General features: G+C 34.0%; 1 protein-coding gene and 2 non-coding genes across 3 annotated transcripts; 1 reads left to right on the top strand and 2 right to left on the bottom strand.

The window, feature by feature from the left end:
* The first annotated feature begins 6148 nt into the window (after positions 1 to 6148).
* Positions 6149 to 6255, top strand: LOC121231085 (small nucleolar RNA R71). Its single transcript, XR_005929153.1, has one exon. It is a non-coding gene; the product is annotated as a small nucleolar RNA R71 (small nucleolar RNA).
* Positions 6256 to 14957: 8702 nt separating this feature from the next.
* LOC107963326 (uncharacterized) lies at positions 14958 to 15683 on the bottom strand. Its single transcript, XM_016899876.1, has one exon. It carries the CDS (start codon positions 15681 to 15683, stop codon positions 14958 to 14960), a length of 726 nt encoding a protein of 241 aa, XP_016755365.1.
* A 9622-nt stretch (positions 15684 to 25305) lies between these two features.
* Positions 25306 to 25412, bottom strand: LOC121231363 (small nucleolar RNA R71). Its single transcript, XR_005929423.1, has one exon. It is a non-coding gene; the product is annotated as a small nucleolar RNA R71 (small nucleolar RNA).
* Between the last annotated feature and the right edge of the window lie 1115 nt (positions 25413 to 26527).

The raw sequence follows: 26527 nt of genomic DNA, 5'->3' as shown, positions 1-26527 counted from the left end.
AAATATCTCAAAATAATCCATAGGTAATCATATATTGAAAATTCAACTGAAAGAATATCAAAGTTTCAAAACATTCCAAGTTGAGCACTTTATCATGAAAATATAGGTGTCTCCCTTCGTCTAAGTAATTACCTTGGATTCAAAATGTCACAAAGTTTCACATCCTCATTAAAGATTTACTCAATTCACTTGAGGTGTTTAAGGATAATAAATGAAGCACTCAATAGTCAATAATGAAAAGTCATTACCATAGGCTTGCATGAAAATCAAATTTCCACCACTATAAATTGAGATGATACATCAATCAAAAGGTCTTTAGAGGATTGTAATGAGGCTTGGTTAGGGGGTGTGGTTACAGGCTGAAAGAAAAAGTTAGAATCGAGATTGAATTGAAAAATCACTTAACTAGAAAAAGATTTAATCATCACTTGCGTACAACAGAGCTTCTTCTTAGAATATGAAATTTAAATACTTAAGCTAAAAAACAGAAGATTACTACTAATGTATATACACAATTTTTTTTAATTATGAACAAGAATTAAAAAAAACATTGACGAACTATTAAGAACAAGACATAGCTGAGCAACTATTTCAATTCAAATCTCGATAAAAATAGGGATCAAATTTAGGGGATTTCAACAATAATGGGTTAAGGGTTAATATTAAGGGTAATACAAAAAATGACTTGTTAGGCTCAAGGGGGTTCACTAGGGGTTATTCGTGGAGGTAGGTTTTTCATGGCATGAGTGAGTTAATCCTAAGTGTCTTAATCATTTTGACATATCAAATCAAATGGTGTGGTCTTGACATGCATAATCAAGCAAGTTCTAGAATAACAGTTTCAATTACTGACGCATTCAAAGCAATAATAAAAGTGAGCATGAAAGAATTAATTGATGCTCAAAAGGCTCAAAAATATCACAAAAATTATGGCTTTTTGATGTTTAAAACTTGTGAATTCGAACTCAAAGTAATACCTAAACTTTGAGGAAACAACCTACAATTTTAAATTCTTAAAAATCAACTTATCTTGCTTGATTCTCTTAACGTCTTAAAGTTTCAACAATCAATGCACAAATGCCTATGTTTTAATTTAAGATATATCAATCAAAATCATAAATCAATCAAATTTTATCCTAAATACGATATGAGAGCTTTTCAAGAGAACAAGGCAGTCATTCAGGGATTTTTCTGATAATGAAATGGATACCCCCTACACTTAAGATGTACATTGTCCTTAATGTACAAAGATAGATATATAGAAAAGAATGTCAAAATAAGATAGGGAGAGAAGTGAAACTTCCTGAGTGAAGAATGAATTTCCTTGAACTGGAGTGTCGGAGAATAATCGACTTGAGAGTGGAGGAGGATACTCTGGCGTTGGTAGAGGTTCATTATTCCATAAGTCCTTTCCCAGTGGAGTTTCGAGTCCCTGAGTAATAGTGATCTTTGGAGCTTTTTGTAACTGTGATAGCATCAGGAACTCTTTTAGAAAATATATAAGGAAGAATGATTACTCGGTAGGAAATAGCCGGAATTTAAAATTGTTAAATAAAAATTATAAATCCTAATAAGATGAAAGAAAAATAAAAAGTAGTCTTAAAATAAAATAAAAGTAAAAACATAAAATAATAAATAAAATATCTTCATCGTTGGATGGTTCGCGAGGTGGGACTGGCGATGAGATGTGGAGGTGCTGACAAATCTACTGTAGAGTAGCATCAATGTTGTCAAATCATTGAAAACACTGCTGCTAGAATCGAGTGAGGTGCTCAGAAATGTCAGCATATAAGGCCGCTGCATGAACTGAACGAGAAGGTGGTGGTGGCTGAGATGGTGGGTCCTCGTGCTGTGGGGGGACATCATCAGTAATGTCCTCGGGGGCCTCCTCCTCGGTAGATTGGGCGAGACGATATTGAGGAGGGTAGGTTCCTCGGTGCTTTTCAATTATCTTCATGCTAAACATGCTCGAGATACGTTGTGGAGACATCTAGCCAATGAGGGTCAAGGATGATTTTTGGGCCGCGGTGCTGAGGAGCCCAAAGTGTCAAGCCAATCGCGTCACATAGGGGCCAATGGAGATGACGCCCTTTCTATGCCTCTGCATCTGGTATTGAATGGCGAGGGCAATGAAATAGGCAAGGTCGATGACGTGTCCGTGCGACATACATCATAGAAAGTAGGCGTCGTGAGTATTGACGACGCCAGTGCTCTCTCGTCTTCCTGTTATCGTGTGAGCCAAAATGGCGTGTAGGTACCTTAGAGATGGAGGGAGAGCCGATGCCTTGGAGCGGCTAGGATTGTAGGTGGCCATGCTTGGTACTAGTGTGTCCCAGCACCATGAAGGAGAATGATGGATGTGGCGGTTGAGAGCATGTAAGTCATTCTCCTCCTTGAATTCTTCCGTATATAAACCCATTGTAGTACCGAATTCTGGGACGCTGAACTGGCGGACTAATCTGCCTAGGCCAAATTGCACCGTGCCGGGATCATCGTAGTTTGTCGTCACGGTTTGAAGATGAAATGTGGAGCATAATTCCATCGTGAGCTCGAGATACATCGGCTCGATGATCCCAAAGAAAAACTCTCAAGGGTCGGTGGTTAGGAGGGCCCGAATCGCGTCAGTGAACTGAACTTGTTCTGTTGTAGCCCAGTTGATGCAGCGGCCCGCAATTAACGGTTAGGCCTGGAGTATTTGGAAAAGTTCTTCTTGGGGCCCGATGGGGAATCTCAGGAAAGGGTGACGAACTTCCGTGGTAGGACCCGAGGAAGATGACGCTCCCTTCCTTTTCTTTGAAGTAGGGATAGTGGCCTTTTTACCACGTGAAGATGACATTGTATACCTGCAATTGGAAACATTAATTCATCTTGATGAGTAGATGGGGGAAAATGCGACTAAATTTGAGGAGGAAAATCCATAAATCTGTTCAGCCACAACTACTAAGTTTAACTAGAACAATAAGTTCAATGGCCTATTTTTGTGGCATTAGCATGGTGATATAAGTAAAAATGGCAAAGAATGGAATGTCATGAACAGAAATGTCAACACAAGAGGCATGAATATTTCAACTATCTTAACAATGAATATGCACTTCTAACTAATCAAATGGAGTAGAGAAATCATGTAATGAGTAAGAATTTGAACATGAAAAAGATGATAAATTGTCTTATAAATGAAATTTGAGTGATAGAAAGATGAAAATAATATGAAAAATATAGATTGCTATGATAAATAACATTATAAATCAGTGAAATAAAAGAGAAAGGAGTAAACAAACGCTAAAGGAGAGAGGTTGGGTGTCGAAAATGCAGTTGGAAACGGTGCACGGGCATGGTGGGGAGGGCGTATGGACTTGCAGCGGCTAGGGTTAGGGTTTTTGGGTGAAGAAGACAATGAATAGTGCGGCCTATTTATAGATTTTGGGGCACATGACCAAGGAACACGCCCGTGTTCCCCAATTTTTGCTCGTGTGACTTGCGAATTTAGAATTTGGACGCATCTGACATTTAGTCCACGCCCGTGTTCCTTGGGCGTGTGGGTGCACATGGCCGTGCCTGGCTTCGTTCCCTTCTCCCACGCCCGTGTATGTAGGCCCATGCCCATGTTAGTTTAATAGGTTCGACCACGGTTGCTTGGCACGGGCGTGTCGCACGCCCGTGTTAATTTGACAGGTTCGGCCATGGGTTCTAAACACGGGCGTGTTGCATGCCCGTGTTGTTTTGGCAGGTTCGTCCACGGCCATGTCGCACGGTCGTGGTGATTTATCGTAGCCCGTGTTGGGGAAACCTTTGCCCTGTTTTCACACGGCCCTAAGCACGCCCGTGTGCTTGGCCGTGTCTGTGTGGAAAAACCTGTATTCAAGATCTCTGCTAGTAAGTTAGGTGTTAAATTCTAAAATTTAAAGAAATTAATATTGTTAGTGCTTGGGTTGCCTCCTGAGAAGCGCTTATTTATAGTCTAAGCTCGACTTACCTCTCTATTGAATGGTCATGGTGGTTCGAGGAGTTTATACTCCTCATTCCTGCTATCATTCTTTTCAAAATAAGGTTTTAGACGGGTGTTGTTTACCTTAAAAGTGCCGAACTTGGGATGATTTACCTCGACTGTACTGAATGGGAAAATGCTAAGTACCATAAGAGGAATTTTTTCATTCGGTTTGGTAGTGACAATGTGAGGATTTGTTGCATCTAATAATACTTTATCTCCAACCTTAAGTTGATTTGGGAAGGTATTGAGTTCGTTCTGGCGTAGTTTTGGTTTATCGTGTGTTCTCGCTTTATGTTTTCGGCATTCATCTAGCTCCTCAATTTGTAGCCTTCGATCTTCATGAATAGGTCCTCTGCTACTACTTGAGAATGACTCATGTGCTTCCTTCAGACTCATTTCCTGCAAAGTAGGTTGTACCATATTGTCAGTTTTAGTAGAATGGTTTAGACGATCACCTTCAATTTCTGATGTGGTGCCAGAATTGCGAGCTTGAAGGGTGATTGTTTCGTCTCTCACACGGAGTGTGAGTTCGCCTGTGCCAACATCAATAATCATTTTAGCAGCTGCTAAAAAGGGCCGTCCCAAAATCAAAGGAGTGTTGCTATCCCCCTCTATGTCTAGAACAATGAAGTCAACAGGAAATATAAATTTATCGACTTTAACTAGCACATCTTCAATAATACCCCTGGGGATCTTATAGTTTTATCTGGTAATTGAATGCTCATCCTAGTCTGTTTGGGTTTCCCAAGACGTAATTGTTTGAACATTTTGTAGGGCATGGCATTAATACTAGCCCCTAAATCAGCCAATGCATTATTAATATCTAAACTACCAATTAAGCAATGAATTGTAAAACTCCCTGGATCTTTTAGTTTGTTGGGTAGTTTATTTTGGAGAATAGCTGAGCAAACTGCGTTTAGCTCCACATGCGACGCCTCGTCCAACTTTCGCTTATTTTCTAAAAGCTCCTTTAAAAATTTCGTTGCGTTTGGCATCTGCGATAGAGCTTCAATAAACGGTAAGTTAATATGTAATTTTTTTAAGAGTTTGAGGAATTTACCAAATTGTTCATCTGAGCGGTCTTTCCTTGTCACATTGGGGTATGGCGCACAAGGTTTATATTGAACATTCACTGATTGACATTGCTCATTCTATTTGTGGCTGCGCAAAAGATCATAGAAAGAATGGGGAATCCTTTGCTTAAGATTAGATTAGCTCGGCAGAGAAGAGAATCGAAAGTAGTCCTTTGCGCATTGTCTTCTTCATTGCGTTGGATGCCTTTATCCCCTACCCCAATCCCTAGCTAGCAGCAATCAAAATTTTGTTTTTATTATGACCTACCTCACCTTGACCTCTGCTTACCACAATTTCTTGCCTCGTTCTGGCTCAGGCTCAACGAATCCTTCTTCATCTTGAACATTAATCTCGTTGAGCTGTTCCCTTGGGTTGGGTTCAGTATTACTTGGCAAGCTACTTTGTAGTTGTTCAGAGATTAGTTTGGAAAGCTGGCCTATCTGAGTTTCGAGCCCTTGGTTTGACACTTGTTAATTTTTATGTGCTATCTCGGTATTCTGAAAACGAGTTTCTGACACCGAGATAAACTTTGTGAGCATCTCTTCAAGGTTCAACTTCTTCTCTTGTTGATAGGGTAGTTGTTGGAAGCCTGGAGGATGTTGTGGTCTTTGATTTCCTTGACTGCCCCACAAGAAATTGGGATGGTTCCTCCAACCTGCATTATAAGTGTTACTATATGGGTTATTTTTGGATTGAGAATTGTTACCCATGTAATTTAACAGCTCGTTCTCTGTGTTGTGGCTATAAGGTGGGTATTTTGAATTGCTCGATCCACCTCCACTTGCTTTGCCCTGCATTACTGGGTGAACCTGTGAAGAACTAAGAAAACCATCAATTTTCTTATTCAAGAGTTCTACCTGATTAGAGAGCATGGTGACCGAATCGACATTATAAATGCCAGCTGTTTTAGTTGGCTTAGTCCTCATGACTTGCCACTGATAGTTATTCAGTGACATCTCTTCAATAAACTCATAAGTATTTTCAGGTATTTTATTATTGATGGTTCCAACAACAGTTGCGTCATCCATTTTTCCAATCGAAGGATTCAGGCTATTATGGAATGTTTGAACCTGTAGCCAAAGCAGTAACCTATGGTGAGGGCACCTTCTCAGTAAGTCCTTGTATCTCTCCCATGCGTCGTAAAGAGTTTCTAAGTCCATATGCACAAACGAAGAGATATCGTTACGTAACTTGGCCGTTTTAGTCGGTGGAAAATATTTTAATAGAAATTTTTTGGTCAGTTGTTCCCAAGTAGTGATTGACCCTCGTAGTAACGAGTTCAACCAGTGTTTATCTTTTTTCCTCAACGAAAAGGGAAACAACTGAAGACGTATTGCATCATCAGAAACGCCATTAATTTTAAATGTATTACAAAATTCCAGGAAATTTTCCAAGTGAGTGTTTGGATCCTCATCCTGCAAACCATCAAACTGAACAAATTGCTGTATCATTTGAATATGTTAGGTTTTAGTTCAAAATTATTTGCAGCAATAGCAGGCCTAACTATACTTGACTCAGTTCCTGTTAAAGTAGGTTTAGCATAATCATACATAGTACGAGGAGCAGGATTCTGATTTGCTAGTTCAACATGTATCGCAGGAGGCAGCTGATTATCTTGGTTTTAAGCCATCTCTTTGGTTGGGGTTTGAGTATCGTCCTCTTGCTCGTTCTCTATGTATCTTATGATTCGCCTTATTTCTCTTTGGTTTCTGCGAACTGTGCGATCGATTTATTCGTTAAAAAGTAGTGGTCCTGACGGGTTTCTCCTAGTCATAAACTATAAAAACCTGCCAAGAGAAAGGAAAAAGTAAATTAATAAATAAAAATAAAAATTAAATTAAAATTAAATTGCAATAAAAATAAATGGCTAAAGTAATAAAAATTGAGGGTTCCTAATATCTTAGTTCCCCGGCAACGGCGCCAAAAACTTGATCGCAATTTTCGTGTGATAGGTTTTAAATATTTATAATGGATCGTTCTTGAAACTAACTATTATCACGATGTAGGAAAGTGTACCTATCAAATATTAGTATAGTTTTAGCAAGACCGGATTGTCGAACCCAAAGGAACTAAAAGTACTAGTAATGACTGTCTTTTTATTATCTAGCCTAAGAATAAGGGGGTTTTGTTTTAACTAACTAATTATCCGGCTTCTGAGATGGATCAATCGGCTTCCCTTGAGCAGTTCCCTGCCTCCTTTTCTCTGTCTCTGTTTCCTTCCTCATTTAGGGTGTATTTATAGGCTTTAGAATGCCTAGAAGCCCTCAAAATTGGCCTTTTCCGAATTGGATTCAACTTGGGCTCGACAGGGACACGCCCGTGTGACACGCCCGTGTACGATTACTTTAGGCTATGCTCGAGCCTGTTAAATAGGCACGGCCGTGTGGTACACCAGTGTGAGTCATGCTTCGATTTTGCCAAATTGACACGGCTATGTGGTCTGCCCGTGTGAGGACATCCAGGCCGTGTTGATTTTGTACTTTAGCCTATTTTCTCCATTTTTGGCCCTTTTCTCGTTCTTTTCGCTCTCCTATGCTCTCCTAAGTATAAAACATGAAATTAAGGCATTAGGAGCATCGTTCACCAATTCTAAGGGAAAATCATCCATAAAATGTGTTAAGCATGGGGTAAAAATATATATAAATTACGGTTTATCACTTATCGACCCTACAGTAGGTTCACAGTCAACTTGGGCAACTTGTGCAACCCTAGGAAACATTTTAACTAAATGGGCCCACGCGCCCATATGGCTTGCCCATGTTGCCTACATGCCCAGGCCCGTGTGGATCACTAGGCCTGGCCCAAATTTCCACACGCTTGTGTGGACTACCCGTGTGGACCCACACGCTCATGTAACCTACACGACCACACCTTAGCCACTACACGGTCGTATGCTGCGTACAGCCATGTCTTCGTCAACCACATGGCCATGTTGTCACACACGGCCTACTATAGGGGCGACCACACGCTCGTGTGGCATCGACAGTGGGGTTTTTTAGCTTTCACCGAATCTTATTTTTCTGTGTTTCGGGTACACACCTATTTTGAAAGCAATGCAATAGCAACCTCGATCTCTTCAAAACCTAATAACAACAATCCAAAGGCCACTTAACAAATGATTTACGAGCCAACACTTAAGCCCAAAAATTACACAAGTGACTTACTGATGAAACAATCAATCTTTAACGTGGTTTAGGAAATCCCAGCGTAACCTTACTGCTCACCACGTTTTCCTACTTTAGAAACATGAAAAAAAGTTCCTTAACTTATATACCAAACATCCAATACAACAATTAAGCTTTAACCAACATGTTGAAAAAACCAAGTTCCAGAAACTAAAATCCCACTTACTAGAATAGTGCGAAACACGAAAATAATGAGACGAAAGGACTACGATACGAAAGATCAAAATCGATAGAGGAAGAGGAAAAAAGAAAATGCAGGGAGAGAGAGATGAAATGTCAGTTTCTTTCTTGTTTGACCGAAACTCTCTCGATCAAATGAGCAAAAATAAACTCCCACGCTCACATAGGGATTTGAACACAAGACCTCCAGTATAACACAACACACCCTTACCACTCAAACCAACAAGCTCATTCTGATATGGAACTACAGGCAATTAAATATAAGCCCATTGAACAGATATAGGGCTTAATTCTAAAAATTACAAAAATTGCCAAAGGTAGGACTTGAACTTGAGACCTCTCACACATACCTAGAACACTTAACCACTGAAGCATATACACATTGTGTCACCTTTTAACAGAAACAAAAATAAGAATTTTGGGGCGTTACAAAGAGTCTAACTAGTTTGGATTCATAAAATAGTTATAATTTTAACGATTGGTTTAAACTCATAAGTTGGTGTTTTTGGGCTAGTATAATGGTAAATTGATTGAATTTATATTGAATTTCAGTTTAGGTTCATTTGAGGAATCATTAAGGAAAATTGGAAAATTTGCTAGTGTGCTACGAGGAAGCGAAAAATAAGGTGTGGGTCCTAAACTCATAAAATTATTTAAAAATGTTAAATACCATGCTATATATGATAAATTAGCTTGCTGTTTGGATTGTCTTAATAACCAAATTATTAATTTTGTGAGTGGCCGAACTAGGTATGTTTCGAGCCTTAAAAGATTGACATGTTGGCAAAATTGCTTTGATAGTATGGATGTTTGATTGAGTTTGTAATTGCATATTTGAGTTATGAGATATGAGAATGTTTGACTGAATGATATAATGTGTTGAAATATTAAGCTTATATATGATTCAAACGCATGAGGTATTTGTTACATTGTGTACTGAAAAGGGTGCTATTTATCCACAATGAAAATCTGTAAAGTAAGTGAAATTGAATGATATTGATTGATACCAACACAATGGTAATTTGAAACATTGGAACATTGTTTCCATTTACTGAAAGTATGTGATTATTGAGGACATACTGAACATGTCAAATGGATGTAAAAAGTATTGAGATATGATTATGTATGAGATTGTGTGACATATTGCATATGCATTGGGTTGGGATTTTATGGTTGACGGAGGAGTTCTGTGGAGTATCGGCGGCATATTAGGTCTGCATTATTCGTAGTCAGTGCACTGCACCTGGAATACTGAGGGGATTGGCTATTTTATCGCATATTATATGTTATTGGCGATTGTATCGCACTATTTGATATCCGGTAGATTTTCTGCATTATTTATTATTCGGTGGTTTTGCCACATCAAGCTATGCTCATAATATTTTGGAGTTTGACATATAGGTTTTGGGGAACTCGTGGTGTGTAGCGGATGGTATGGGTAAGAACCTTTTTGCATTGAATCATGTGCATGACATATTCGAATGTTATTGATTTATGCTATGCATTGTATTTTTTTGTATTGAATGGTATCAGAATTAATAATTGTTACTCAAATGAATGATGAACTATGCTTATACGCCTTTTGACATCAATTTGATAATGGCTATGTAATGACATGAAATTCCTATGATGGTTTTGTTTTCTTCTATTAATGCTAATATGTTTCACTGTATTTGATGTTTTTCCCCGTTTAAATAATTATTCTACTCACACTGAGCTTTTCATAAGCTCACCCCCTAATAGTGGATAACTTTTTAGGTAAACCTCAAAATTAGGACTGGACTCAACATTTGGAGAATCAACTTAGACCTCGAATTATAATTATTTAATTAAGTATTATTAAGTCTTTATTGGTTTTGGCGTGTAATTTTTAATTATTTCTAGTCTGTGACTTGGTAACTTTTCTTTTAGGGATTTTTGCATGCATGAATTACTCAAGCATAATAATCGGATAATGCATGATATCGAGCTTAAGTAAAATTTGATACTATTCCCTAGTTTCCACTACATTGCAAATGAACTGTTTTTAAAAAACAAAGCGATAAGGCAACTAATTTTCCAAAATGACTTGAAAAATGGTTTTTCCGCTGTATTAGTTTAACTTCGAGTTTTTTTTAAAGAAGAGCGGTAAACGGTTTTTTTAAAATAACATTGTCAACAGTAAAATGAATTCTAAGCATACATGACCTAATGAATGAATGCTTTTAAGCTAACTCAAAGTACAACTACAGTTTTCTCTAAAATGAGTTTATTTACGTAAGTTAGCTTAGCCATTTCGATGGCTAAGGTAGCCTTCTCAATCTAGCCGTAACTTCTAGGCTGGGTTTGGGAGGTTACAAATCATAGCAAGCTTTAATCATATTCTTCTATAAAAACACGAATAGGTATTTTGGATCATTTTATAATCCTCCAACTACTATTCACTAAGTCAAATTTACCACATATGTTCAAATTATTTCAATTCATATAAATGAACAATTTTATGAGAATTTCAATATGCTTTTAGCATTCTAAATCCTTCAAGTATTTTAATAGAAACTTTACTATATAGTGATTCATAAAAGGTTGTAATAACAACCATTAGACGCAAGTTAAATCTTTTATGAACTATTAGTTTAATAATATATCTAAAGGTGATTGTACCTACCATAAAATAATATTATATCTTTTCATAATCAATGCCAGGACTTAACAAAAACTTCATATTTTATTTTGTTTTTGAAAAACTACTTTATGTGTACCTTTACTAGCATTATACCTTTAGGTATTTAGACTATTGGTCCAAAAATTCCATGAATTTAATTGTACTTAAGTTGCGTCTTTCTATTTTGAACAATCTATTCCATAGATTTATTCAAGATTCTCCTATGGCATGCAAACCATTGTTGACTACTTTTATTATCGGTTCCACATTTTCTCGAATTGACATAACGATCGAGATTTCTTTATTTTCACTATTTTAATCTTCAGTTTCAGGTACTTGAATCTCTTCTGGAGTTTTACTTATTAGTTATGTCTTGGGTCTTTTCTAGAGCACCCGCCTCCATTATATGAGTATCTAGAAGAATTTTCATCTTTGGAACCGATTAATCTATTATTTATTCTAACTGATTGTCCTATTGGGACTTTGATTCGAATTAAAATATTAGATGGTATATAACACTCAGTTATTCTCTTTAAGTTTCTAAATACATCTAACAGTTAACTTATAATAAAATGAGTTATTATTGTTGAACTTCTAGTTCAAATTACTCTCCCCAACTATCGAATCCAAATGATAATCATAAATCATGTCATAATTGAATCTCCAGTACATTCAAAACATCTAATAATACAAAGAGACTTGTAATTAATATATATTTTCAACTTTCTTTGAGGTTCACTCATCTTTGTGCGTTCTGGGGGAACAATTGGAACATATACACACATACAAAAATTCAAATATGAGAAATATTTAGCTCTTGATAAAAAACCAATTGTAATGGGGGAGTATTTATAACTTATTGACTTGATGCATACAACACTTAAATCAACATAATCTCATGTTGAAAGAGGAAGTTTAGTTCTTATAAGTAATGGTTTTAATCAGAATTGTTTAGTCAATAATTTCTCTAAACCATTATGCGCATAAATAATAAAAAATCAATCAATAAAAGACTGAGATATAAGCTCATCAGTATTAGCAAGATGAATTGTTTTAATTGCTTGATCTGAAATTGATTATTTAAACAAGTAATCTTGCAAACGACAGGTTGCAAGTTGATAACACATACGTGATTATTTTGTAGATGTATCTACCAGGAATCATATAATATAAAAATCATCCACATGGTGGATGAATGAGCCCATATTCATTTCAGAAATGTAAGACATTAAATTTCAACTTTAGCTAGTGAGTTTCTAACAATCAATTCTAATTGAAAATAAGCAACAAACGAAAATTCTTTCAATTAAAAAATCATCTGGTTTTTTAATGAATGTCAATATCAATTCTCAATTAATTTTATCATCATATATGATTCCGGATGGTCTAACTGGTCACACCAAGTAGTAAATGCATTTGTATCAGAAAACTTCTGGTTTACTTTAACATGCATTTCAATTGTACTAATAATGTCAATATAAATGTAACAATTTGATAATTTTACTGTCATTCCTTTTACTTTGTATCCACATATAAATACTATTGTGACATTTACTACTGGAAATGTCTAAATCATTGTGAAGTCTATTATGTCACTAAGTCAACAAAATAAATATAAATTCCAAACAATTGTATGCAATATTCATTTCAGGGAACATGCCAAAATCTTCAAATATCCAAAAAAATTATTAATAGCAAACTTTTAGAGTGTATCTTATTTTCCAAGTGTACAACAAGTACATAACCAATGAATTTTCATACATAAATTTTCTCTTTCGTAAGTTCTCATCAGTAATATTTTTCACGTAATTTTGCTTGAGAACTTATTCTGAATACTGTAGAGTTATACTCACAATTTAAAAAGAAACTTGCAACTTCAGGTGCATCCAACTGTAACGAGCTTTAGATAGAAATACCATATTCTATTGTTCATAAATAGACCTTTCATAGTCAAATATTTTACTTTCAACCCTTTAATAGGGATGATGACAAAAGAAGATCACAAAATTAATCACAATCAATTCAATTTAATAACAAGAGTAATCAATAACTCAATCCTCCCTTTTTTTTCATCCTTTCAAAATAGATAGTTATAACAATAATGATTCATATAAAATATAATCTTTTCTTCATTCACAATCTCAATATGATATCTATTATAATGAATATCTTTTAAAATTAATGCAGTAACCATCTCAAATTTTGTGCTTTTTAGATACTGATATATTAGCTCTTCTGGAGCTTTCAACTAATTTTATACTATTAAATATTGGAATAGGTGGTTTTTATTTTCTTTTGTGTTTGTGTTCAGATCGGGGAATGCAATAGATTTACCAAGACAAACTTATAAATGTCCCAATAGATTTTTTATTTCATAATCACCATCGCAAACATGCGTGGATTTCAAATCAAAATCTATCTATTCATGTTGTCATGATTAGTCTTCAATTATAATAAACATGATATAATAAATAAATTATAGTAAAATATACACGAGATTCTTTAACATCATTATTATCACCCTAGCTATTATCATGAGCACACGTAAGGATTATATAAATTTATTTGGATAATGATTACCCATAGTGCGCAGGCCTCAATTGAAGACTGAAATTGCAATAGCTCTATAAGGCAATCGACAACAACTTGAGCAACAGATTTGGAGTGACCGTATTATAAAATAAAAGAGAATCGTGTTGATAATGTGTTAACAAAATTAAAAGATAAAAAATAAAGAACAAAGAGTATGAGAGAGCAAAGAGAGAGCATATTTAATTGATTAATGAGAATATTTACAATGCTTCTCCAAAGTCTATATTTATAGGCATAAGAAGTATAAATGAAGTAGAAATCTAATTCTAATGACTATAGAATTTAAATTACATCAAGACTTATCTTGATCTTGATGGACATGCACTTAATAAAATATTCATAACAATATTAATATTTATATATTTTTATAATTAAATTTAAATAAGAATATTTTAAAAATTATTTAATTTGAATTCAAGTCGGGCTAGTCCAAAGACAATAAATTTTTGCCTAAACTCAACCCAAAATTAGGCTTGACTGATCAGGATGGGCCTATCATCCAACCTATGTACAGGTCTAGCCTTAAGATATTTGAAAAAAAGAAGAAGAGTCAATTGCATCCAATATCTCTAAATTATGACCATCATTTTAAATTGACCCACAAACTTCAAAATATTCTAATTACATTATTAAACAATAAATGTTATATCTTTCAATTCCTTCAATTATTAAAAATGTTAATTTAGCCATTAAAATTTAAAATCTTATGTGAAATAATTTAAAATAAAAATTTTGAAAGAAAAGTAAAATGTTACTACATAATTTTTAAAGGTAAAAATAAAAAATAAAGTAAAATAGAAAAAAAGAACATGGAGAGAATAAGCCTTAAATCTCTTGTAAAAACTTCAAAAACCTCAAAGCCAATATTTTTACAATATTTATTTTTCTTTAAACTTTTCTTTTTGAACTATGCCACATAAGATTTGACATTTCATTTAATGGTTAAATTAATAATTTTAGTGAAAAATTAACTTTCTTGATATATTATTGATAGTTATTTAAAATATTTTAAAAATTGTGGACCAATTTAGGATGAAGGTTATAGTTTAGAGATGTATGGTGCAATTACCTCAATATATATATATAAATTTTTTGAACTCAAAAGCTGACCTCTTTATTGAAGAACGGAACAAAGAAAAATAATTAACCACTAAAATGAATCCCTTAGTCGTGGGATTCCGTCCGATAGTTGCTTAAACAAGATCATTAACAATACTAGATAGAGAGCAACCAAAGAAGAAATGTAGTCATCAGAACGCAAATCCTCATAACCCTTCAAAGAAAACCAATAGTTCTATAGAGGTTCATGAAGACGACAGTCTTCTGCAGTCGTTGCTTCTACCAACGCCGGACCATCTTCGACCCAGTAGCCATCCTCAACTTGACTTAATCCCTCTTGCACCATTGCATGCGCTGTTTTGTTCCTAGATTTGCTAATGAAGTGGAAGGCGCAGGCGTAAAATTCCTTCGCTATCTCCTTTGCGGACCATGTAAGAGCACTTATACCTGAGAAATGATGTTCATGATTATTAGTCTTCCTAATAATAGATCTTGAATCTCCCTTGACTATTATTGACAGAAAACCCAACTCTTTAGCAAATCGGAGCCTGTGTATCACCGCAACTACTTCTGTTGCAAAGATCGAAAGAACAGGGTAAGTGATTTTACAACAAGCCCCCAAAATTTCCTCATTTTTATCTCGAATCACAACCCTTGCTGCAACCGTCTTTTGATTTAATCTAAACCCAGCATCAACATTTATTTTGACCACCCCTGTAGGTGGCAGAGACCATCGAACTTGAAAGCCGAAAACTACACCTTTATTTGTAGGGATCACAGAGACCAATTTCACACAATAGCTGCGAATGAAGCTAACAATCTCACCCACACTCTGGTTTGTTCCCTCATGCACCATATGATTCCGGGCAAACCATATAGCCCACAGTGTAACACAAATTTCATTATGTTTTGTTGTATGATGCATCTTCAATATCCAAGAAAGCCACTCATGGAAATCCATTTGAGCACTAACCACATGCAATGGGTAACTTAAAAAAAATATTTAACTAGAATAAATATTCTGTCCTTCAATTTTTTTATACAATTTTAATAATATTATAATAAATTATTAGATGTCTTTACTTGTATGAAACGATGGTTAAATCTTTTGTTAAAGACACTTGTTTGGCACGGTTAAATCTTTATTAATTAAAATTTTAATTAAAAATATTTAAAAAACAAACTTTTTATTAAATCAAATGACATGATTGTGTTAGGTATAAATTGTTTTAGGTTAAATTATGTTTATGACCCCTCTACTATATTTAAATTTAATATTTAGTATCTATACTTTAATTTGACATAATTTAGTTCTGCTACTTTTATAATATCATCTGTTAGTTTAAATAGTTGACACGCTTAATTATTTCAATTAAAACATTAAGGCTGAATTTTTTTTTAAAATACCTATTCCAATTTATCATGTTAAAATAGATTTTATTTTGTATGTGTGTTAGAAATATGTTTTTAAGATTAAAATATGCAATATAAAGATTAATCCTAAATTTCAACATAGTAAAGTATCGTATATAAAATTTGACTATGATTTTATAATGAATAAAGAAGGAAGAAAAGAGTTGAACAAGTGTCATTTAATTAGATACCTTTTAAGACATTAGTAGAGATGTTGTGTGAGGTAATAAACTATAATTAAAAAAAGTTAAAATTATGTAATAAGTTCATATATATTCTTCGTGAATTTAGAATTTAATTTTTATACTTTTATTTTAAAAATTAAAAAATTAAAATTTTAAAACAAAACTACAAAAGTTATAAAATTTTAAAATAAAACTATAAAATTTAAATTCTAAATTTATGAAAAATACAAAGATTTATGATATTTATTTACTTTAAAAAAAGTCTATGAACAATGTGATATTGTCCATTAATAATTTTAATTAATTGCATGAGAGAATTAAAGGGTAGATAGGGATTTCACCTTCTTAATTAAATGAATGCTTTTTAACATCTAAAAAATAAACATTTAATTTAAATCTTAAATCCTTTGGCCAAAAAGGAAAAAAATGTAATTTTTTATCTTTTTAAAATTTGATAATTCAATTTAAATAATTTTGACACAAAATTTTTAAAAAAATTGTAATTTTACCACTATGTTTGTTTTGCAACTAAATAAACTCTTATTGAATGAATGTCTTTGATTTTAACAAAAAATAAAAGGATAATTATTTGATATACAGTGAGTGGATTGAGGATGTAATAAATATTACATTTATTTATATAATTATTTTTTATTTTTTTACTACACCTTATAATACACTTGTCAAATATTAAACTTACTTGTAGAGTCTAAAAAACTCCACTCGCGATGTATCAAAATTTTTTTAAAAATAAAAATACTTACATTTTAAAACTAAATCACGTGACATAATGACTTAGGAAAATTTTGACAAGTACATTAGGAAAAACCTTTAATTTTGTTGCATATATGACAATTTTATTAGTTATAAAAAAATCATATAATCTTTAACAATGTGGTTAAAATTATTTTAAATTATAAAATTAAAAAAATTGAATATAAACACTTTCATATCTTAACAGCATTGTTTTTCACTCAAGTATTTGGGATTCTCCAAACATTTTTTTTACTTTATTCTCATGAATAAAAACAAAGAATAAAGCTTGTTTAGTTAGACAAAAAGGCATATAGTTAGTTTTACAGGCTTTTTTTAGTATATTAATCTAATTATTTATTGACATATGCACAGATGATGTGAAATTTATTAAATTCCATTTATTGAAGCTGTTAATTTTTAAGTTTAAAAAATTAATCTACTTGTAATGACTTTTTGAATGGGATGTAAGCATTTCTGGGTAGAGATCTTTTCATAGCATTCGGAGATTTATCTCTTATCTTCGAAACACATTTTGAATCACTCGATTTTGAGTTCAGAAGCTCAAGTTATGATTGTTTTAATAAAGATTATGCGAGCAAAATATCTGGATGGGATTATTATGAAAATTACGAATTACGAATTTTTAATTCGAGTTAAATCATATTGGGTTCAATTTTTAGACTTAATTTTTATTATATATGAGCTTAATATTATATTTATTAGGTTTTAATATTTTATTATTTGTTTATTCTAAATTTTGAATTTTTTAGAGTATTTTAAGTTATTTAGTAGTTTTATGTTTCTTAATCAATATGAAAATTTAATTTAAAACTACTTCTTGTTTAGATTAATTAGAGTTATTGTAATGGCTCGGTTTTCAGTGGTGTCGGAAAGTGCAATTTCGGAACCTCGTTTCGTGAATCGAGTTCGTAAACATTAAATAGGGATATTGGGGTTAGTATATAGATGAATTGAAAATCGGTTAAGCAATTTATCCGAAAATATGTTTAATTAAGGCCTAAAGACTAAGTTGTAAAAGTTCATGTAACAACCTGATATTTAATGGTGCTAAAAAAGGCAATTTCGGAACCCCATTTCCATAAAATAGGTCCGTAAATTTAAATATGAATATTTACAGGGTTAGTATAAAATTTTATTAAAGTTTGTTCCGTCAATTTTGTCTATTAATTGTTTAATTTAGGTACAAAGACTAAATTGTAAAAGTCTTATCGATATAGATTTTTAATTAGCTAAAAGTTCAAAATGATAAATGAACCATTTTGTTTGATCAATTAGAGGACGATGATGCTACCATCCACTAAATTTTGTTAATTGAGATTAAGATTAATTAATTAAGGTTTATTTATGTTAATTAAGTGATTAATGAATTAATCTAAGTATATATTAAACTTAAGTGAAAATTTCTGTTCATCTTTTCTTCTTCAATTTAACAAAGCTTAAAAACCCAAGGGAGAAGCCATTTTTGAAGTTTTACATTTGGTCTTCAATTGGTATGTGATTTCAAGTCATTTTCTTGTAATTTTTATGTTTTTGAGGTCATGGGAACTTGATTTAGCCCATGTACCAATTTGTAAAATTGTTAAAGTTTTTGAAAGTTTCCATTGCTGATTTCTTGAAGAAAATGATGTTAAATTGATAGATTTTAAGCTTAGATTATGAAAAAGGACTAAATTGTAATGTTTGGTTCTTAGTTTTGTAAATAAGGACTAAAGCGAATAAATTATAAAATTGATGTGAAATCTCAGTAATAATAGGTAGTAAAGGGACTTTAATGAATGTTATTGAGGTCAGTTTTTAAAACAAAGCTCAAAATTGAAAGTTATGGCTATTTCAACTTTAGGGACTAAATTGAAATAAATGTAAAACATAAGGGGTATCAAAAAATAAAGTTTCATAGGTTCATTTATATCATGGAATAGTGTATAAATGTTTGGTATTGATGAATTGAATGGAATAATTGTATATATTAATAATTGAATCAAACCAGTGATAATTGAGGAAAAACCAAAATTGTTGATTAGTCCCTGAAGATTTATTTGTTTTTTGTTTTGACTTGGTAAGTTCGTATGGAACTTACTATTTTATTTTATGTTATGTTGATTAGTGTTCTATTTTATTTAGGTATTGGATTGAAATGAATCAGCAAATTTGACATTTTTAACAAAAAAAGGACTGATTGTGAATTTATGAGAATATTTGTTATATTAAAATAGAATAGAATGTAAATGAGAATATTGAATGAATATATATCTTATATGAGAAATGAAATGATGTACAAGAAATGATAATGTCATGATACGAAAATGATGATGGAGTGAACTTAGTAAAATCTTAAGATAAATATGACATGTCATTAGGGTTATACACATAATTGATCAAGGATTTACATGATGTTACGAGATCTAGAATTTGTTGCAGATCCTTAGATTATACATATCATTAGTTTAGCCCGTGTGAGAAACCTTAATATGATGTCACCTTGTGTGAGCAATCCGATTACAATGTCAGCTTGTGTGAGGAACCCTGAAATACTGTCAGCTTGTGTGAACACTACATTCCCGTATATCCAAATCCGTTTTACTATATTTCCACCAGGCGACATCCAATTGATTGAAAATGAAATTTAAAACATGAATTGAGAATGAAATGGCATAGATGATACTTGACATGTAGATTGCTATGTGATTATGTTTTATAAGTTGACGGTATTACAATTTGAGAACGTAACTAATGTATTCGATTTGTGGTGATGTTGCATGTTAGATATGTATTCAAGTGCCAAGGAAATTTAATTTGTAGCTATTAGAATAAGTTTTATGCTTAAATGATCAAATTAAGCTTTAGTTTCCATATGAGCTTACTAAACATCCTATATGCTTACCCCATTTGTTTTCCCTTTTCCTTGTAGATCGTCACCTTGCGGAATACGTCAAGCCGTATCGATTTTGAAGCTCACACTATCCTATCATCGAATTGATAGCTTTTTGATCATTTTGAGTTTTGGGGTTGTGGCATGTATATAGGGATGAGATGTTAAGAAAATGGTCACTATCTTGATCATTTTGTATGTTTGAAATTTGTGGCAAATGTTAAAATATTGAAAAGTTAGTATGTACCAAATGGTGTATGAACTATTTAATGCTTGATGTGGTTCAATTGATGATTTTAAACTTGAATATATCATTAGGTATGCTAAAAGTTGAATATTGAAGAAATGGTAAGTTAATTGAATGGATGTGCATATATGCTCAAGTGCTTGAAATGGAAATGAAATAGCATGATTCTATATGACTTGGCTTAGGTAAAAGTTGATAATTGAATGGTTTGGTTGGTTTATTTGAAATGGTATTTGATGTAATGTATGGAAATAGGTAGTTGGTAATAGGTCAAACCTATGTTTAAATAGTTGAATGGAAATGGTTAAATGACTTGTTAGGTACCACTATTCCGTTAGCCACATCATTTTTGGTGATGGAACACTCTAAAATACCCCCATAAATCTCTTCTTCTTTGATATTCAGGAATGAACATGAAACCCCTCAAATTTTTCATTTAAACCAAAACCAAGAACTCTCCCAATTTAATCAACCATTAATGACATTGGAAAGAGTTAAGCGATAGCTAGGTCGAGTAAGGCCACTCGAATCCAATGGCCACGGTAATAAAAGGGGCAGCTGCTAGGGTTTGTGAGAGGAAAAGAAGAAGAAAGAATAGAAAAAAGGGAAAAGATAAAAAATAGTAAAAAAAAGGAAAGGTCCAGAAAAAAGGAAAAAAATGGAAGTGGAAATTCTAAGTCAACATTTTTTTTTACCATTTAACGATTGAGTGATTAGTTTGATCAATCTTTTTAACGACGATGACAAAATTAATAAAAAATTTGTTAGGGTGACCAAAATAAAATTAACCCCTATCTAAAGTGAGAATAGGATAGTTTACGCATTTTTATTTGAAATCAATACAGATGGAGTGGTTCAACGAACGTTAGATATAACAGCAACAGATGAAGTCATCAAGGATCATAATGCGAAGTGGTTGCAAGGCTTGTATAGTGATCTGGGTTCATGTTTTGTGCTTGATGTCAATTTATAAAGTGCTTGGAAGGGTCTCCTTGCTTAGAATTGCAGGTTTCATAGGGTGATTTTAAAAATGGACAATATAACAGTGGTGAAAATTTTATGTTCTCTGGAGTAGGCTAAACACAATGCTTTAGTTAGGAGAATAAAAAATACACTTAGTTGGTAAACACAATGTTTTAGTTAGGAGAATAAAAAATATACTTAGTTGGTCATAGGAAGTAAGGATACAACATGTTTTTGGTGAGGGTAATTTTGTTCTTGTGGCCTTACTAGTATGGGGTTGAATTCGAGTCTAGGTCAGATCTTGAGAGAACTGCATGATGATGCATGCCAAGTTGGGCATAGCAGGATATCTTAATTGTAACTCTTTTATTTTCTTTTTTTTCCACAAATATTAAAAAGTATGTTGGTGTTTAATCTTCTTAGAATATTCAGTTTGAAATTATAAAATTTGATGCTTTAGATCTCATTCATCTCTCTGTTTTATTTTTTTAATCAATCAAGTAGGTATATTTATTGGTAATTGAAAAGTTAATATTAAATAATTCTATGCATAATTTAATTAAATTATATTTTTTCTGTAACGCCCCAAATTTTGAGCCTAGAAGTATTAGGTCTTGAGCATGGGAACAGTTAGGAGGCAGGACATAAATGATTAGTTGTGCAAGAAGTGACACAAATGTGTATTTATTTTAGTGGTTAAGTGTTTTAGGAAGTGTTGGAGAAGTCCTGAGTTCAAGCCTTGGCTTGTGCAAAATTTTGTTTTTACTTGAATAAACCCTGCCTCTAGTCAGTATATTTCTTAAATGAATATGGGTATTTCATGACATAAAGGGCCTATTGGTTTAGGGGATAAGTGGTGTGTTATTGTAACTTGAGGTTTGAGGTTCAAGTCCTGGTATGCGTAATAGGAGTTTTATTTTATTGCTAGTATCGTGGGAGTGTCCTAGCTCAACCGAATTACTGAAAAGTTGGATTGGAATTTGAAATTGGTGGTTGAGGAAGGGGTGGACGTTTTTGGGGAGTGGATTGAGGAGTTTCGGTTGTTAGGGAGATTTGGGGACGAAAATTTGGATAGAAGAGGTTGTGTGGAGTTCAAAGTAGTTGGTGGAGATATGTGAAGAGGTTTTCAAGGAGTGGATCAAGGGAAGGAAGTAGTGGTGCCGAAATTGAACTCTTTCTCAGAAGAATTTGGCTACCATCTGTCATTTTGGCATTTTCCTCCTAGTTCTGACGTTTTCGGTTTTGGGAGTTTTCTCTCTACTTCATCTTTCGATATTTCTGCTTAGGTGCCCTACTGTCTTTTGCTTTCTACTTCTGTTTTTCTGTGCTTACTCCCTCTTTCAATCGATTCTAGTCAGTGACCTTCTCCTTTTGTCATTTGCCGAGTATCCCTTTCTCTCTTCTCTCTATTCCTTCGGCTTTTATTGAGTTTTCCTCTTGCATTGTTAAAGCCGAATATCATCTTCTCTCCTCCTCCTCCTTCGATTCTTCTGTAATTAACAGATCTCCCCTCTTTCTCATACTGTTACTTTGACTGAATACCTCATTTTTCCTCTTCCCCCAATCGATTCCCTCTTGATCGAATAATACTCATTCTTTCACCTTCTCTGTGCCGATTCTCCTATGCTCTCTGTCGTTTTTGGTGATAATACAACTATTCAGTTATGCTCACTCTCTTCTCTTTTTTTTCTACTGTAATAGTTTTCCATCTAACAACTCTTTTCTCTGCCGATTACTGTTAGGAGGTGCGACTGTTACATCTTATGCCCCAGTTCGAGTGGGTGTTTCTAGGGGTAGGCCGAATACTACTGTCGTCTATTCTTAGTCTGCACTTTCGGTAAGTTGCTATACACTTGGTTCATCTATTTGCACGTATGGTATTAGTTAACAAGTTACGATTGGGATGCAGGTAATCTTTAAGGATTCTAAGTAATCCTTTGCAACGGTTTAGTGTGATCGATCAAGGTGAGTGATAGGTAATATCTTGAGCAAGTTTTTTGGGTTAGGGTTCTTTTCAATTGATTGGTAAGCGACTAACCGAAGTTTCTGATTGTGTTAGGTTGGGGTTCTTGATAAACCATAATATATACATATTTTTACCCCATGCTTGGCATATTTTTGGAAGGATTGTCATAAGATTTAATGAGTTTGATGCTCCTAAACATTTAATTTCATGTTTTATACTCAGGATAGCTAAGGATAGCAAAAATAGCAAGAAACAGGCCAAAAACGGACAAATTGGGCCTAATTCAATGTTTAACACGGCCTAGGCACTTCCACATTGGTAATCCACATGCCCGTGTGTGACACACGGGTAGGCCACACGCCCGTGTGTCATGGCCGCGTCGACATTAAACCAAGTCAGAATCGCACACAGCCTGAGCACCTTCACACGGGCGTGTCACACGACCATGTCCCTATCGAGCTCAAGTCTAATTCTTCTCGAAAAAGGCTAAGTTTGGGCTATTTTGGGTATTCCAAAGTCTATATAAACATCTTAAAGGAGGATCAAAGGGGGACGGAGGGTAGAAAGCTGAAAATACTTGAAGAACAGCCATCGGAGTCAGCTCAGAAGCAAGATCTCCTTCAAGACTGAAGATCTCCATTCAATTTTCCTTAGAAGTTCTTTGAGTTTCTTTATGTTTTGTTGTTCTCCCAATTTGAGATGTTTTCCTCTATTGTTATGAACTAAATTCCTTAAATACCTAGGGAAGTTGAAACCCAAGACGGATCTTATTACTATTTGAATTATATGATAAATAATTGTCGTTTTCTTAATTATGAGTTTTAATCCTTGCTTTAATATTCTAGGATATTAATTCAGGTTTTGATGTGCTTATTCAGTGGAGCAAAAGTCCCTGTTTAAGAGTAGATCCTCCATAATTAAGCGGAGTTGCATGCAATCCTAGAGATAAGACGACATAAATCTGCCGGATTAGAGTCAAATCTAATAAAGGAATCTATAGATCGAGTTAATGTGACAATAGGGGTTTTAATTAGAAAGAGATTTTGATTAATCGACCTAAAGTCAGTTGTTTTTAGTCTCGAGAGAGATATTAACATAAACTAGGGATTTCTACGGATTAAGTCAAGTGAATAAATCGTCTAATTCAGAAGTACTAAGGGAAGTATAGGTGGATTCTTCCTTGGGTATTGTCTTCTCCATCTGTTTTCTAAAAGTATTTTCCAACTTTATTCTCTGTCGCGTTCTTAGTCAATTAGATAGTTAATTTTAGTTTAAAAACATCCCTTAAATTTTTAGGCTAGATAATAAAAAAATAGTAATCACTAGTACTTTTAGTCCTTGTGGATACGATATTTCCGGTCTCACCATGACTATACTACTATTCAATAGGTGCGCTTGCCTTAGTCGAATTTTTTAGTTAGTTTAGCGACCATCAAGTTTTTGGCACCATTTCCGGAGATTAAGATATTAGGAACGCTCGCTTTCTATTACTTTGGCCATTTTTTTTACTTTTATTGCAATTTACTTTTTGTTTTTAGTTTAATTTTTCTTTTCAATTGCTTCTGGCAGGTGTCTCTAGTTTATGACTAGAAGGAACCCATCAGGACCTTTGCTTTTTGACAGTGAGATCGAGAGCACAGCTCGCAGAAACTGAAGAGAAATAAGGTGAAGTCTACAATACATAGAGGAAGAACGAGAGGGCGATATCCATGTTACAACCGAGGAGATGGCTGAAAATCAAAATAATCCACTGCCTCCTGTGGTTGCCACAAATCCAGTGAATCAGAATCCTGATCCTCGTACTATGTACGGCTATGCTAAGCCTAATCTAACGGGGCTGAATCGAGTATTGTTAGACCTACAATTGCTGTAAATAATTTCAAACTGAAACCTAACACTATACAAATGATTCAACAGTTTGTTCAGTTTGATGGTTTGCAGGATGAAGACCCAAATAATCATTTGGCCAACTTCTTAGAGTTCTGCAATACTTTCAAAATAAATGGCGTTTCTGATGATGCCATTCGCCTTCGATTATTTCCCTTTTCGTTACAGAATAATGCTAAACAATGGTTGAACTCGTTTCCACGAGGGTCAATCACTACTTAGGAACAAATGATCGAAAGTTTTTTGCTTAAATACTTTTCGCCGGCCAAAACGACAAAGTTGAGGAATGATATCTCTTCTTTTGTGCAGATGGACTTAGAAACACTTTATGATGCATGGGAGAGATACAAGGATCTATTGAGAAGGTGCCCTCACCATGGGTTACCTCTTTGGCTACAGGTTCAAACTTTCCACAATGGTTTGAATCCCTTAACTAGACAAATGATCGACGCAGATGCTGGTGGAACTATCAATAATAAGACACCTGAAGAGACTTATGAGTTCATAGAAGAGATGTCACTAAATAATTATCAGTGGCAAGTCATGAGGACAAAGCCGACAAAAGTAGCCGACGTTTTTAACGTCGATTCGGTTGCTATGCTTTCAAATCAGGTAGAACTTTTGAATAGAAAAATTGATGGTTTACTTGGTTCTACGCAGGTTCATCCAGTAATGCAGTGCAATGCAAGTGGAGGTGGAACGAGCAATTCAGAGTATCCACTCTACGGCCCTAACATGGAGAACGAGCAAATGAATTATATGGGTAATAATCCTCGACCTCAAAATAATCCTTACAGTAACACTTATAATGCAGGTTGGAGGAACCACCCAAATTTCTTATGGGGAGGCCAAGGGAATCAAAGACCATCACCTCCTCAAGGCTTCCAACAACAACCTTACCAGCAAGAGAAAAATCTGAACCTTGAGAAGATGATGACAAAGTTTATTTCAGTAGCGAAAAATCATTTTCAGAACACTGAAACTACACTTAAAAATTAGCAAGCATCAATTCAAGGACTTAAAAATCAAATAGGACAGCTGGCTAAGATGATTTTGGAGAGACCACTAGGAAGTCTACCTAGTAACACTGAACCCAACCCAAAAGAGCATGTGAAAGTGGTTACACTAAGGAGTGGGAAAGTGTTAGCTGAATCTGAAAAGCAGGTGCCACAGGAAGCGGATAGAAAAAAGGATGAGGAAGTAAAACCTGAAAACAATAAAAAATCGATGCTGAGGGAATATAAACCACCAATCCTGTATCCAGCAAAGTTGAAGAAAGACCGCATGGATGCACAATTTAGTAAATTTCTTGAATTGTTTAAACAATTGTATATTAACTTACCTTTTGTTGAAGCTATCTTGCAGATGCCTACATACGCAAAATTTTTGAAGGAGCTTCTAACAAATAAAATAAAGTTTGAAGAATTGTTTACGGTGGAACTCAATGAGGAGTGCTCGGCCATACTCCAAAATAAACTGCCAACCAAACTGAAAGATC

This window comes from Gossypium hirsutum, chromosome A06 (assembly GCF_007990345.1).
Source record: "Gossypium hirsutum isolate 1008001.06 chromosome A06, Gossypium_hirsutum_v2.1, whole genome shotgun sequence".
NCBI classification, from domain to species: domain Eukaryota; kingdom Viridiplantae; phylum Streptophyta; class Magnoliopsida; order Malvales; family Malvaceae; genus Gossypium; species Gossypium hirsutum.
The sequence above is the reverse complement of the archived record's forward strand: the minus strand, read 5'-3'. Positions and strand labels throughout refer to the sequence as shown.